Raw genomic sequence first — 14,816 nt, 5'->3', positions numbered from 1 at the left:
CCAAATTTTAAAAAAATAAAAAATAATAATAATAATAAAAAATTACGTACAGTAAATGTACTGTATCATTAAACTGACGATTTATGCATGTATTAAAATTGTATTATTTTTACTAATAAGAATACAAGCAAAGGCTCATTCCGTATTAGTATTTAACGGTAAAAATGTAAAAATAAAAATATTTTTCTCAAAACAAAGCAGCAGCTTCACGTCAGTGCCACAGGACTCCATATGGTAGCCGCCCATTGGCTGGTTCCACGCGTGACGCCTCAATGCGGAAGTGAACCGCCGCTACAGGAAGAGAAATGGCTGCTAACAGGTGCAGCTCCCACTCGGCTGGGCTGTTCGTTCTTCTGAGTTTGTCCGCGTTTATCGTCGCGGACAGCCACGAAACGACGGTAACTAATGACCACCATGCCGGCGTGGTGGATAATCCACAAGCAGCGGAACAAACGGCCGAGAAGCCCGCGGTGGTGGAGGAGGAGAGGCGGTGGGAAGCTACCGAGGTTGAAGGAGCGACTCCGGGTGATGCTGCAGCCCACACACGGGACGCTTCTAGCCCCGAAACCGAGGTCTTCTCAGCAGTACCACCGCCTAAAGACGATTTCCAGGAGGAGCTGGTCATCAGACCCCTGCACTCTGGAGATATTTATGCCAGCTTCCAGTTCCGCACCTTATGGGAAACAGATTTCATGAAAGGAAATAAAGGTAGGCTAACTGTTAGCATTGAGTAAACATGCTATAAAGTCAGAAATAATGTTGAATTTGCATATGTGTTTTGGGTTTTTAGAAATAAATAAATCTACAATTACGACAGTAACCGGCTGTCCAGGTTTATTTAATGGCTTAAGCCACTAGTAGCTACTAGGCTTAAGCTACTAGTAGCATCAAGTACTATAAACATTACATAGCATGTTTTTAGCTGTAGTTTTTGTCATCTTCCTGTTTAAATTAGTCCCACCCCTTTTTATTCTTGTATTAAATAAGTAAAATATAATAAAAGTGGACAGCTGGCATAGACAAGCGGTTACAGAAGATGAATGAATGAATATTAAAAGTGAAAGTGACTGGTACTGATCCACCATTCAGGTTTGTCTTGTAGCTTCACATTACTCACACTTATCTGATATACAACAATGATATTAAACAGGCTTGATGCACATCCCATCAATCCCACCTGCTCTTTTGTTGTCCAGACAGATAATAATGATGTTGTTTTAATCCTAATCTGTGTTATGTCCCACTTATTTATTTATTTATTTTTTAAGTGTCCCACTACCGGCTGTTTCCCAAGTCCCTGGGCCAGGTCATTTCCAAGTTCTCCGTGCGGGAGCTGCACATCTCCTTCACACAGGGCTACTGGAGGACCATGCAGTGGGGCCAGCCCTTCCTCCCGTCCCCTCCCGGGGCTGAGCTCTGGGTTTGGTTCCAGGACTCTGTGACTGAGTAAGTGCAGCCCTCTGGTGGCTGCAGAGCCGCAGAGGTGAAATGCAGCCGGGTCCATGATAGTTTTGTTACTGCTGCATATAGATTTTAAATAAAATCGTGATGCAATTGAAATACACATATATAAAAATATTTTATGAAACAAATGACAAAAATCGTGTCAGTGTCCAAATAATATGCATAGACCTAATTCTAAATGCAATAGATTTGTAGATTAATAGAGAAAAATATTTACCACAGAAGCACTGGACAGATGTTAATTTATATTTTCTACCCAATGCTCGACGGACAGCAGAAAGTTTTTACTTTTTAAACTGGTGTTCATGTGAGTCTCATGTTGGTCATACATTCAGATTAAAGCTAGACTAACCATTTTGCATCAACATACATAGGAAAATGCATTGTTTTAGCAACATGCCTGTGATAAATCCATACATATAATTGGACATGGACACAGTTTACTTTATGTTTTATACAGTTTGTAAAACGTAAAGAGCGTACAGTACACACTTGTAAACTCCTGGTGCTTTATGTTGCCGCTGTCGTCTTAATATTTTAGACTTTATTGATCCGCAAGGGTAATTGCTTGGTCGCAGTAGCTTAGTTGCACATAAAAAACACTCCTGAGAACCTCAAGTAAAAAATAAAGATAAATAAAATGTTCATTATTACATTTCATTATTTTTATATTCTGCCATTTGCAGTGTGGATGCCACTTGGAAGGAGCTGACCAACGTTCTGTCAGGCATCTTCTGTGCTTCACTGAACTTCATTGACTCCACCAACACTGTTCAGCCCAGCGCCTCCTTCAAACCCCTGGGAATAGGCAACGGTACAGTACGGCTTCTTTCCTCTACTACATTTTCATGATGCGCTCTAGTGATGAACCTGTGTAAAAACTAATGGTATGATCAAACACCTTAAGTTGTTTTAGCATGCAGGTGATTGTACATTAGGCTTTAGTACCGTCAGGGTATTAAGGTATACTGAGCTTTAATATCGTTCAAGCACGCACGCCTCCTTGTGCTACACCGACTGAGAGATTCTGTTTCAAGCTTGAACCACCACGGTACAGTCAAGATACAAGCGGCAAACTGAGTTGAAGTTTTAATAATAACTGTATATATTGAAGCAAATAGGTCACCAAAACCTTTAAATTGCCAATGTGAAAAAGTAATTGGCTCCCAGGAGGGTCTGTGAGCATGAGCTGGTCTTTTCAGGTCCCGCCACAGCATCTCAGGGGACCTGAAGGTTCAGGCTTCGACTAGGCTACCATGAAACTTTCATTTTATTCATTTTGGAGCAAACAGAGTAAGAGCAGCGTTAGAAAAAGCTTCGTAACCCCTAATTAAACTGATTTAATTAGGGCCGTTGCAAACAATTATTTTGTCAACTGACTGATCTTTTAATTATTATTATTTTGATTAATCAGTTGATTATTATCCGAGTAGTTAGTCAGTCCTTTAGTTAACCACTAAATAAGAGCCATCACTTACTTCTATCATTAAACTTTCAAAGTTTTATTCAAACATTCTCTCATAACAACATATTTTTAATTGATATCTAAGAATGCAGATCTCGTTTAAAACTTTAACTTTTATCTGATAATGCTATACATACTCTTGAAAATAGGCGATTTAAGAGGTGATTTCATTCACAGGTTGTTAGTGATCAGACCTGGGACACCAATGCAGTTTTGTGGGGGTTTAGTAACTTAAGTCGCAAATACTTTTTCAAACAAGATCAGTAGATATTAAATTACCAAGTTGCTTCAATGCATACAATTATTTAAAACTTAAATTTGTGTTTACTTTTGTTTTTGTTCTGGAGGGAGTCTGTAGGTGTCTCCCAAGCTTGTTGTTGATAATTCACTGTAAAACACACGGACTAATTTTTGCTTTTGTGTTGAACTTGAAGTGACAGACCATCGTTTCCTCCGCTACGCCACCCTCCCACGAGAAATAGTTTGCACCGAGAATTTGACACCGTGGAAGAAACTCCTGCCGTGTGGATCCAAGGTGAATGTCTTTGTGTGTCTCCTTATTACCATCTGGCTTCTTTTCATGTGTTTCTGCAGACAACTCGGTTTCTTTTTTTTTTTTTAAATCTTTATCCCTATGTGTTGCCCTTGCAGGCCGGTCTCGCTGTCCTGATGAAGTCAGAGAAACTCTTCCACAGCAGTTTTCATTCCCAGGCAGTGCACATCAGACCGGTGTGTCAGGACCCAGAGTGTAAAAGCACGTCCTGGGAGCTGAGGCAGACGCTGAATGTAGTCTTTGACCTACACACCTCTGGGCAGAGTAAACGAGGTGGGCGAAAGCACCCTCATTTGACTTAAGATGACCCCCCACCCCCCACCCCCCCAGCTGAATCACTGATCTTTGTTGTTCCTTCAGAGTGGTCTTTGTTCAAGATGTTCTCTCGGACTCTGACGGAAGCGTGCCCGCTGGCCTCCTCCAGTAAAATATACATCGACATCACAGACAACCCTGAGGTTTGTTTGCCTGCCTCATGCGCAGTGTGTCGGATATTTGATCTGAAACAAATAACAAATAACAGTGTCTTGTTTTCGCAGGGGGAGCAGTTTGAGCTCACCCCAGCCACTCCTCTGCTGAGCCAGGCAGTGGTGCTGGGGGACAGACGGACCTTCTCCGTGTACGATCTGACCCAGCAAGCCACCTTTGGCGCTACACGCTCCCTCAACCTGCTGATCCGCTGGAAAACCACTGAAGGTGAGTGGGAAGAGCGAGATAATGACTCAGATTTGTGTGAAAAGGCGGGACATGAATGTAATGCATCAAGAAGAATTGGTTGTTATATCTCCCTTTGTCAGTTTGAACAATTGTGTGTTCTCGCTGTCTATGCAATAATAAGATTGAAGGTGGAGCTAGTGGTTCTGCTGAAAAACAAGCTAAAAAAAAAACACACAGACCTCTCCCTTTCAGTTCTCCTTAAGAAACTCAGCCTCCCAAATTCAGAGATTGCACATTACCATGGCAACGACATTAACAACCGGCACACCAGATACAGACCTTGCTGTCGCACAAATGAGCAAATTCCCAACAGAGCGAATCAAGACCAGGTTTCTGCCACAAAGATTTTGTGGGTAAGGGAGATCAGGCTGGCTTCTAGGCTGGAGTTTGACTCAGAGTGCATTCAGTTAGAATCACTAGCTCTACGTTTAATAACCAGTAAGATGTAGATGTAGAGCCTGTTGCCCTGAAACCTGCTCTCTTTATTGGGAGACAGGTTAAGCAGCATTTTAAAGCATTTACTGACATCTAATCTGTTGAGAATAATGTTTTAACAACCAGTCTGACGTTCTGTTGATGAACAGCTGTATCTCATTCTACAAGATTTTAATCATAATCGTTCCTCTCCCTTCCTGCCTGCAGGTGCCATGCTGCGCCCGTTGCTCCACGCCGAGCGTTACGTGGCTGGATACGGGCTGCAGACCGGAGAGATCCACACGCTCATGTACAACTACCACCCCTACAGGTCTTTCCCCGTGCTGCTGCTCGACTCGGTGCCGTGGTACCTCCGGCTCTACATCCACACGCTGACCGTCACCAGCAAGGGAAAGGACAACAGCCCCAGTGAGTGACACAGAGAGCACACCAACCAGAGAGTGGCGTTTACAGGCTATTTTCAGGAGCCGAACACGCGCAGTATCATCCAGAGTTTTTATACAACTACAACTAGGTCTACTCTAAAATATAAAATCATCCACATATTGTTACGTTTACTTTATTTTACTTGTTTCTTAATTTTTTCCTCAAATTTCCTGGTTTTGGTTAAGCACACCGTGGACCGAAAAGGGAGATATTTCTTTCTTATCTCAGAAATACGTCTCTCAACCACACGCAAAAAGTCCCTTTAGCTAAGAGATGAGCTAAGAGATAAACAGAAGCAAAATAACAGGGATTTTGTTCGTATGTCTTCCTGTAAGAGGCCATTTCTGTGTAACCGGAGTGAAATTCTGTCTTGTTTATTTTGGTTTGATGCTGAACTTATACACAAAATAACTCCAACTCCTCACACGTGTTGTTAAAACTATCAACGGTAGTAATTTCAAGTATCTCACTCCGGATTTGTTTGCATTGCTGAAACAAACCGATGCACGTCTGTTTTTTGAACCAACGTTTTGACGATGTAAGCGTCAACTATTTCATGGTAGGTAACGCAGTTATTTTTTACATTTCTCCTTTTTAAAATTTGAACTGTCTTTGAAGTTGAGACAAGCAGGTTGTGTTTGCTAATGTATCTAGTATCGTGAGTTTCTTGATTATGACATTTCATGCTGTAGAAATATTTTGTAAACGCAGGAAGGTAGAATCATTTTTCCTGCTTGAGTTAGTCATGCAGGGAACAGTCCAGTCCCATTGTCTCCACAGGACTCAGTGGTTCATGTTTTTCAGTGCAGATGCTTCTTTTCGCCTCAAGGAGGAGAACATGAGTCATGTTGTCTGTTAGGCTGTAGTGGAAAACATATTGATCTTCATATCTAGTTGCCTGGCTTATGCTCAAACTTACTTTTTTTTTTAACATTATCACTAATAGGATGTGTATAAACTTGGTATAAACATGGTTCTACTTCCTCTTCCAGGTTACATCCACTACCAGCCGTCTAAAGACCGTGTGAGGCCCCACCTGCTGGAGATGATGGTGCAGCTTCCTCCCAACTCTGTGACTGAAGTTACGGTTCAGTTTGAGAGGGCTCTGCTCAAATGGACAGAATACACGCCTGATCCCAACCACGGCTTCTACGTCGGGTATGCACGATTGTGTTGTTTTTTCGTGCCAAGTGGTAGGTGTATGATTTTGAGTGGCAAATGAGCACACGGTATTGTTTTGGAGCTTTTGCATTTATTATTCAGCCTGGGATTTCATTATAAGGCCTCCAGGGTATTAATTGTTAAGATTCTAAATAAATACTATTAACTATTTATTTTTCATGTTTTAAAATGACCTAAATTTGTTTCTGCAACTTTTAGGTCTTCAGTTATCAGTTCTCTGGTGCCCAGCACTGTCGCCATGGATACAAACAGCACTCAGACACGACCACTTTTTGGCAGCTTGTGAGTATTTCAGAGTCGTTTCTTTCTCCTAAGGAAAATGCCATTCCAGCATAATAACCACGTTTCCTCACCTCCTTCCAGTTTTCCTTGTAAAGAGGAGTCCAGCTACTTCGTGCGCGTCTACACCGAACCTCTCCTCGTCAACCTGCCCACTCCAGACTTCAGCATGCCTTATAACGTCATCTGCCTGACCTGCACCGTCGTGGCCGTGGGCTACGGCTCCCTCTACAATCTACTGACCAGGAGCTTCCAGATAGAAGAGCCCAACCCAGGACTGGCCAAGCGGATAGCCAACGTCATCCGCAAAATGAGGGGTGTGCCGCCGCTCTGAGGCTTGGCAAGAATTCCCGGTGGCTTCTTCTTTTAGAAAGGAAGTTTTCCTTTTGACGAAACCACTAGAAAACGTGTAACATCCAGGGAAAAAAAAACTGAGTCAAACACTGGTACGAATGTTTTAAGAACAAATGGAAGAGGACTTTTTTTATGTTTACATATTGATGATCATTTCCTTCGGGATAAAGACAGAAAAATGTCGACACGTGTCTTCCTGGGTGGAAAGTTTTGCTGTTGTTTGACAAGTAAAAGGAACCAAATCTGCCCAGTGTGCTGCGATGTGAACTGCATCAGCGTTCTGGGCTGATTGTTTTAGTTTTGTGGGAACTGTAATATTACAGCTATACTGTGTCCTCTCACTGAGGAGACTGCTCAAATGAGAGCCTTATTCTGGGAAAGATTTGGTCTTGCACTGCAGTATGAAGCCTCTGAGCTTGTGTAGGAAAAGATAATTGCTTTTGGTATCGTGCTGTGTTCCTGACCTATTGTTTGCCATCTCCCTGTGAGGTAAGATAACATAAAATGACATTTTAGGTCAAAATGACTTGGTCAGGATGCCTCAGCTAAGGCATTCACGCACAATTAATCCAGAGTGATTTCATGTCCATTTATTAGTGATGCATATTTATTACCTGATGCATTGTGTCCTAGTTTTAAGATGTGAGAAAGGAGCAAATTCCTGCAAAAATAGAAAAGAAAAAGGGCAAAATCCAAGTTTTTTTCAAGCCTGGACTCATCCTTCAGCAAACACGTTGCGTGTTTGAAAGTATGTGTTTTAGAAAAACATACTGATCATTTATTTTGCACTATTTTGCTTGAATGTTAAACGTCTCCATAATGAATTGCCATCGGCTCGTTGACTTTTAATTCCTTTACACCTCAGTTTGATGCTGTTTCAACATGTTTAGGACCCTGTAATGAAAACCTAACATGTGTCATGCTTGTCTGCCTTGGAAGTCCACGCTGTTTGATTTTGTTTCGAGCAGCATGTGAAACTTTGAACCCGCGCATTGTGACAGAACTTGAATATTATTACCTTTCCAATAAACGTCTTTCACTCCGATGACCCGCGGTGAAATAGAGAAACAGTGTTCTGAGTTACGGCCGAGCCCGGAGCTTTATTACTTCCCGCTGAGCTCCCACGTTTTTTTTTTTTTTTTTTTGTGTCAACAAACTTGGCCCCACGTCTGGCAGACTCCGAGAGAACAAACACAGACATCTCTGTGTTTGGCCGGTCAGCGATTCTCACCCCTGCACGTTTGCCAACGGCGTGGAACAAAAACAAAGGGGGGAGAAAAAAAAAAAGTAACATTCCACATAAGTGATGTTCATATCTGGTCGGCTGAGAACTGCGTGTTCTCTCCAAAACACAGCCAAGAGGACACATCCCAGATAAATGTTTTATCACAATGTTGGATTCATTTGGCGCATGTGTTTGCAGTTGAACAAGAGCACATCTGGTTCCACCTTGTAAATTACTTTGGCTGTTTATTTTTTTGTATAAAAGCACAATTTGAGGGAGCAGTCTTTTCTGCCTGGGAACACTTTCCATTCTTGCTGTATTTCATCATTTAGTTTTCACAGCCAGACTCTTGCATAGAAGCCCGTAAAAACATCTGTGGAATTCAAAACATAAAAACCAGCATTGTATTACATTTATAGTACAGGATATGGAATATTTTTATTGGTAGAGATACAAAAAAGAAAAAAACTCCCACAAAAATTCTCCACATTCTCACATGGCAAAAAAATTTTTAAAAAATAGCCAACAAATATACGCTAGTACTTCTCGTACAACAAGTATGGTGCAGCCCGGTTGCTGATTGTTGGATCAGCAGGGTTCACTGCAGGCGTGACCGCAGGTCGTCCTGCAGCACTTTTGCTCTCCTGGACACTGACCGTCGTGGTAGCAGTACTCGGCACACATTGGGGTGGCCTGGGGCAGAACGCAGCGACCTGGCTTCACTGAGGACAAAAATATATCGGCTGCAAAATACTCTAAGGAGTGTCTGGGGGATTATATCTTTTTTGTAAATATATATATCTCACCTGTGTACGGTGCAATGCATTGATGTCCACATCCATTATGGCAGCACTTCTCATCATTGGGGCAGTCGCTGTCATTAGAGCAGAACTCGGCACACAGCCCTGAGCCCCAGCGCCTGCGAGGACACACTCCTGGCTTTGCTGAAGGTGAAGACAAATCAATATGAGCAAAGAGTCCCAGAACAGACAGTTCTGGAAAAAAATATGAGCTTTTGACTGGAAGTGACTCTTTTGTTGCCTTTTAATAGACTCTTTACGCGTCACTTCATTCTCTGAGAGGACTTAACAGCTGCACACTTGAGACAAAGTTAAACAGTGTGGCTCGTACTGAAAGCGGGAGGGACACAGACAGCTCCACAGTCAAAGACACAGCATTTGTGGTCTGCTGGACAGTCTTCATCACACACACACCCTTTATGTGATGGGACAACATTAAGGCGACGGGGGCAGTGGCCTGGTTTTGGAAGAATCACTGAGAGAAAGAGGCAGTGAGGCAGAAAAGGATAAAGATCAGCTGTGGTAACTGGGATAACATGACTCTAGGTGTCCGGTTGCCTACTTGGTTGTTATGTAAAATAGACAAACATGCACTTTTTCAGAAGGAAACAATGGACTGACAGACAATACATTAAACACAGCTGAGTAAAGAGAGGACTCACCTATTAATATGCCATCAGCCTCTGCATACAGCACTGTGTTAAAGTGTGCAAATGCACCAAATACAAAAATCAGTGCACAAACTGTAGACCACTGCTTCTCCATGTCAACCTCAAGAATGTCCTCCTGTTTGGAGAAATATTCCAGTAGGCAACCTGTAGGCCGAGCAGCAGGACGCAGGGTCCCGGTGCCTGTAGAGTTTCATTCTCTGAGATCCTTCACAAAACATCACAGCCGACACACTTTTCCCAAAAGCTGCAGGATGGGATGCATTTTTTTCCCAGTTATATATATATAATGTTATATTTATTTAGAAAATTGTCTTTCTTACATAAATCTGCGCTTTACTGACATGTTTTCTGTCCTTGATGCCATCTTTTCTTCTGCAGTGGTTTCAGTTTTAGGCAAAATATCCCATCATGCAGAGGGGGTTCATTTAGGTGGTTTATAGTATGAAGCAAAAATAATATCCCAAATGTATATGTATCTGAAAAAGGAGATGCAATTTAATTTGTGTCAACCCTCCACACAGGATGTAGCACGGCCTACTGCCATCTATAGGTATAGTCAGGAGATGCATGTGAGAGCTGGTTTAGCAATATATTCTGCCTGATACTTTGGTTGCATGACGTTTTGCTGCTGATATCAAAAAGAATATATATACATATATATATATATATATATATATATATATATATATAGAAACAAAAAAATGTCTGGATAATCTTAAATGAAGACAGATTATGCTTCCTATTTTGACTGAAGGGTAAAGATTACATAGTTATATGTATCAAAAAAGCCATAACCACCAAGTTTTTCTTGAAAACACATCTCCTGGATGCACTGGGACGCATCTTCAGTGTTGTTTCCTTGGGTCAACAGGTGTTTCGGGTCTTACAACAGACACCCTCGCCCAGGCGACCCAGCCAGCCCTGACTTGCGTCCCAGTAGCAACCCACGGATCAGCCCTCTTAATCCACAGCCACCTCGCGGCTCTCTCTGCAGGTTCAGCGATGGATTGGTTCAGCCCTCTTCTTGGCTGCCCCTGTAACGCCCAAACATCCAAGTGCTTTGCAGAGTGAGTGTCCCGCAAAGCCCCAACAGCCAACTTCTATGGTCTCGTAGAATGTCCCTGCACTCCTCCACCAGTTACTGGTACTTAGTTAGTTTCCTCTCGTTGGCTTCCTCAATCCGCTCTTCCCAAGGCACTGTGAGTTCCAGCATGATTAGGTGTTTTGAAACCTCGGAGGTGATGATCGTGTCTGGCCGGAGAGATGTAGTTGCGATATGCTGCGGGAACCTCAGCTGTTTTCCAGCTGTTTTCCCAGGTCGCTGTGTGGAGGAGGCCTGTTGTTGTCTGTAGACGTGCACTGGGTTCCTCTCCAGCTTTGATGAAGGGGATGGCTTTCTTTATTAACATCATCGTTTGTTTTTGGGCTCATTTTAAGAGTCTCCTTTTGTCTGCATTAGTACATTTTGACCCCATGTGTCTTTCCTCTTCCCCTTGCGCCATTCTTTCTCCTTTTCATTCCTCTGATCCTCATGTTTTTCCCCATTTTTTTTTAATGATCCAGAGGAAGAAACCATGGTAGTTTAAAGTTTTATTCCACCTAAAATCCACAGCCAACTGCCAGTTTATCAGGTATTGTTTTCTAAATCTCACAAACGAATTAGAATTTTCTGTCTTGTAGAAATGATCTTAGAGCACTGGGACTTAAGATGTGTAGTTCTATCAAACACCAGATAACAACCCCAACAACACAGAGTAATAATTAAAAAAAAAAAAAAAAAGGTTGTTAACGCCATTTTCCCAAAAATGTCCTATGATATAACCTGTTGGTACCAATAATTACTAGAAGATGCCAAATGTTACTTTCTCTTAATGATATTTAATGTTGATACACCTTGTATTTACAGTATGAGCTGGCCTGGTACCTCACTTTTCTGACTGCGTCTTACCCACCATGCATTATGAACGTTTATATTTCTTATAAACACAGATATATAAAACACTGACTTATAAGCTGCGCTACTTTCTGCACCCGAATACGTTTGCAGTCTTTTCATTGCCTCTTCTTTCTCTTCTAGATGGCATCTGGCTTATTTCTTTATGAGGACAAAGGAACATCCCTGCATCCATACACGCTGACGGTAGTGATGGGAGCAAATTAATGTAATAATAGTCTGCTCAGTTACATTTTCAGCTGGCCGAGCTCAGTCTGCTGTGAGAGTGGACCGTCTATCTGATTCAGTCCTCTGATCCTGATAAACTGGTGCCAACGCACTAATCTACCGTGCAGTGTCATGCTGTACCAGCCAAAAACACAATGTGTCAGCGACTAATAGACACGTACCACCCACCTTAGCGTTGTTGCAGACCAGGCACCCCCACCCCGACAGCAGTTTTGGAACAGCTCAAAATACAGGGGTTGGCACAGCCTCCAGACCCCATATGATTATTTATTAACATGTAAATAGTATTATTAGGTAGTAGCTGGTCTAGCAGAAGCTAATTTAAACCACTTCATAAACCTTGGGTAAACCTGTAACGTATTTTAGAATTGCTTCATGAGGTTCACATGTAACATCTGTACGGTAGCAAGTAATCATAGCCGTAGATAAATGTAGTAATTATACATTATTCAGTGTTTAAAGTGTAATTGATACCACTGCTATGTATTAGCACTGATGCCTCACAGCAAGAAGCTTCCGGGTTCGAATCCGGGCCGACTGGGCCTTTCTGTGTGGAGTTTGCATGTTCTCCCTGTGTCTGCGTGGGTTCTCTCCGGGTACTCCGGCTTCCTCCCACCGTCCAAAGACATGCTCCTTAGGTTAACTGATGATTCTAAATTGGCCGTAGGTGTATATGTGAGTGTGAATGGTTGTCTGTCTCTCTCTGTGTTAGCCCTGCGATAGACTGGAGACCTGTCCAGGGTGTACCCCACCTCTCGCCCGATGACAGCTGATAGGCTCCAGCATCCCGCTCCGTGACCCTTCACAGAACAAGCGGTTACAGAAGAATGAATGAATGAATGAATGAAACCACATAACTGGGCCAAAAATAAGAAGCAGCATGACCAGTTATTACAGCAAGTAAGTGATTTTTGTATTTTTTGTAACGTTTGCTGACCCAACACAAAGTACTAATAAATGAACAGACTAAACTAACAGTTGCAGCAGATGACATGAGTCTTTGTGATGAATCAAAGACAGCTCTAGCAATTCATGTTGTGTTTTCTTTGCCCCAACCTGTAAAAAAAACGCTTTACATGATTATCAAGATGTTCTCTATTTGAAAACCCACTCTGTCTGAGCTGCAGTACATTTTAAAACCACTAGGTGGCTGTCTCCATTCGAAAATCTCCATCAATAAATCCTCCACCAATCACAGAAGTTTGATAATGAAGCACACTTCCCGCTGAACAGAAATCACCTCCTAACAATACATTTAGGATTTAGGTTTTGGTGTGATTTATGTCTAAATGATAAAATCTAATTAGATCATATCTATTTTTTATTTTTTGTTGTTTTTGGTCTGGTCATTGTCATGAACTCTCATCTCCCCCTCAGATGCTGCAACGTTGTGTAACTATGTAAATGTATTCAGTCTTGCTTTGATTTGAGTGACAGGCATCCCCCCCAAATCCTCAAACTGGGAGAATCCAGAGGGGTTGTTATTCAGGGTGCAGTGAGCACTGAGGAGTAATTTTACCCCCTGGAGTCGAAAGGCCATGCAATTTACATGTCCAACTGCTTTTCTTATAGCAAGCTCAGTAGCCAATGAGAGCTCATCTGTGGGCTTTTTTTACAATCTCTTCTTATTGCATTCATGCAATATCTGATATACTTGATGCTCTGAAGGGTGTGTGTGTGTGTGTCTTGTGCCTACATGTGTGCTCTGAATACATAAACAAAGCTCTTGTAGTTTCGTAATTTGGAGTTTTATAAAATATATATATGTATATGTTACGCTCTCATGTAGCCAAACCTCAGAAACAGCTTGTTCCTCCTCCATCCCCTCGCTTCTCATTTCCCCAGTGTTTTCCTTTTTTCCTCGTGTCCTTGGGAATTCAATCATGGAATAGTGTTGCTGGAAACCTTTCCTCTATGTATTCATGTAACAGGGCTCGGCTAGTGGGTGTTATTGTATGTCCTTGAAATGATGTAGATGCTATCACTTTCACTGGTGCCTGTGAATGGTGAACATGTGAATGAGGTGGGGGTAGAAAAAAAAAAATGTGGCTTAGTTTGACTGTAAGTAAAAGTTAGGGCAGGTGTGGTGATGACTGGAGTTGCGAGGAATGTGGAGAGCTTCAAATGAGGCCGATCGCCTGTTTTTATGGCCTTCTCGTCCCATTTCTGCCGTCACCGAAGACGGCGTCCTGCAGATGGACTATGGAGATGAAGGGAAGCAAATTGATATAATCATGGATCACGGATGAATATGTTCAACATCAGCTGAAAAATAAAGATGTGTCAGCAAGTATTACCAAATCTGACTTTCCGGTACAGATTCTCAACCTTTTGTTTCTGACTCCTTAAAAATTCAACCACATATTTTACTGTTTTTGTTCAGTATGCACTCAGCAGCCATTTCATTAGGTACACTAGTGAAAACCAATAATATAACAGTCTTGCTCTAAATCTTAGCTTCATGAAGGTTATGGTATACAGCATATATTTCAAATAACTTGTTCGCATGTTCCTACTACCCCATTATAGTCAGTGGGCCACTTTAGTATTTGATTCAATCCAGTTTAACCTGGACCACAAACTACTACAACATTATAACATAGCGGGATTTAGTACACGAGTTTAACATTCAATGCATTTGTTTTCACAAGTATAGGCCTACCTAATGTTGTGGCCGGTAGAGGTTGTAACGACTAGTCGACTTTACTGCTGTGCCATGACGCTTTAAGCAGGAAGTCGACTAGTCGCCGATCACGTGACAATAACAACACGGACGCGTCAGAGAAAACAGGTGAGGAGCCCAGTGGGTCATTGCAGAAAACTAGCAGCGGTTCATCAAGTGTGTGGAAATACTTCACTAAAGATCTATTCTGCCGGGACATGCAGGATAAATAAGTCAGTCCTGAAATACAACAAAAGTACTACTGTAATGCACACTCATCTGAAAAGGCATCCGCTAAACAGAGGAACGGTCCAAATCCTATCTGCGTCAATTAACAACGTTATATAATATAACCTACATTATATTATCTTACAAAATGATGTGAATTAATCAGCTGTGTT

General features: G+C 42.0%; 2 protein-coding genes across 2 annotated transcripts; one reads left to right on the top strand and one right to left on the bottom strand.

The window, feature by feature from the left end:
• Positions 1 to 305: 305 nt before the first annotated feature.
• On the top strand, positions 306 to 6,869 carry pigt (phosphatidylinositol glycan anchor biosynthesis, class T; the record flags this gene model as incomplete). The annotated part of the gene is made up of 11 exons (XM_084552917.1): positions 306 to 708; positions 1,269 to 1,446; positions 2,151 to 2,278; positions 3,364 to 3,464; positions 3,581 to 3,755; positions 3,843 to 3,940; positions 4,022 to 4,178; positions 4,842 to 5,042; positions 6,053 to 6,218; positions 6,441 to 6,524; positions 6,606 to 6,869. The coding sequence occupies 11 exons, from the start codon at positions 306 to 308 to the stop codon at positions 6,853 to 6,855; spliced, it is 1,941 nt and encodes a 646-aa protein (XP_084409043.1). The 3' UTR covers positions 6,856 to 6,869.
• A 1,532-nt stretch (positions 6,870 to 8,401) lies between these two features.
• Positions 8,402 to 9,723, bottom strand: wfdc2 (WAP four-disulfide core domain 2). Its single transcript, XM_084552918.1, has 5 exons — positions 9,563 to 9,723; positions 9,232 to 9,375; positions 8,907 to 9,044; positions 8,653 to 8,822; positions 8,402 to 8,473 (listed from the first exon to the last, which is right to left on the bottom strand). The coding sequence occupies exons 1-4, from the start codon at positions 9,663 to 9,665 to the stop codon at positions 8,689 to 8,691; spliced, it is 519 nt and encodes a 172-aa protein (XP_084409044.1). The 5' UTR covers positions 9,666 to 9,723; the 3' UTR covers positions 8,402 to 8,473; positions 8,653 to 8,688.
• Positions 9,724 to 14,816: the final 5,093 nt, after the last annotated feature.

This window comes from Chelon labrosus (assembly GCF_963514085.1).
Source record: "Chelon labrosus genome assembly, chromosome: 10".
Classification (NCBI taxonomy): Eukaryota; Metazoa; Chordata; class Actinopteri; order Mugiliformes; family Mugilidae; genus Chelon; species Chelon labrosus.
Note: the sequence above shows the minus strand (reverse complement) of the source record. Positions and strands in the feature narration are given on the sequence as shown.

What these genes read in the sequence shown, in the direction of transcription:
- wfdc2 (XM_084552918.1), bottom strand. Translation starts at nt 9,665, where the DNA reads ATGGAGAAGCAGTGGTCTACAGTTTGTGCACTGATTTTTGTATTTGGT. An exon ending in GGCTGATGGCATATTAATAG is followed by an intron (nt 9,376 to 9,562) that starts GTGAGTCCTCTC and finishes TCTTTCTCTCAG; the next exon opens with TGATTCTTCCAAAACCAGGC. An exon ending in ATGCATTGCACCGTACACAG is followed by an intron (nt 8,823 to 8,906) that starts GTGAGATATATA and finishes TTTTGTCCTCAG; the next exon opens with TGAAGCCAGGTCGCTGCGTT.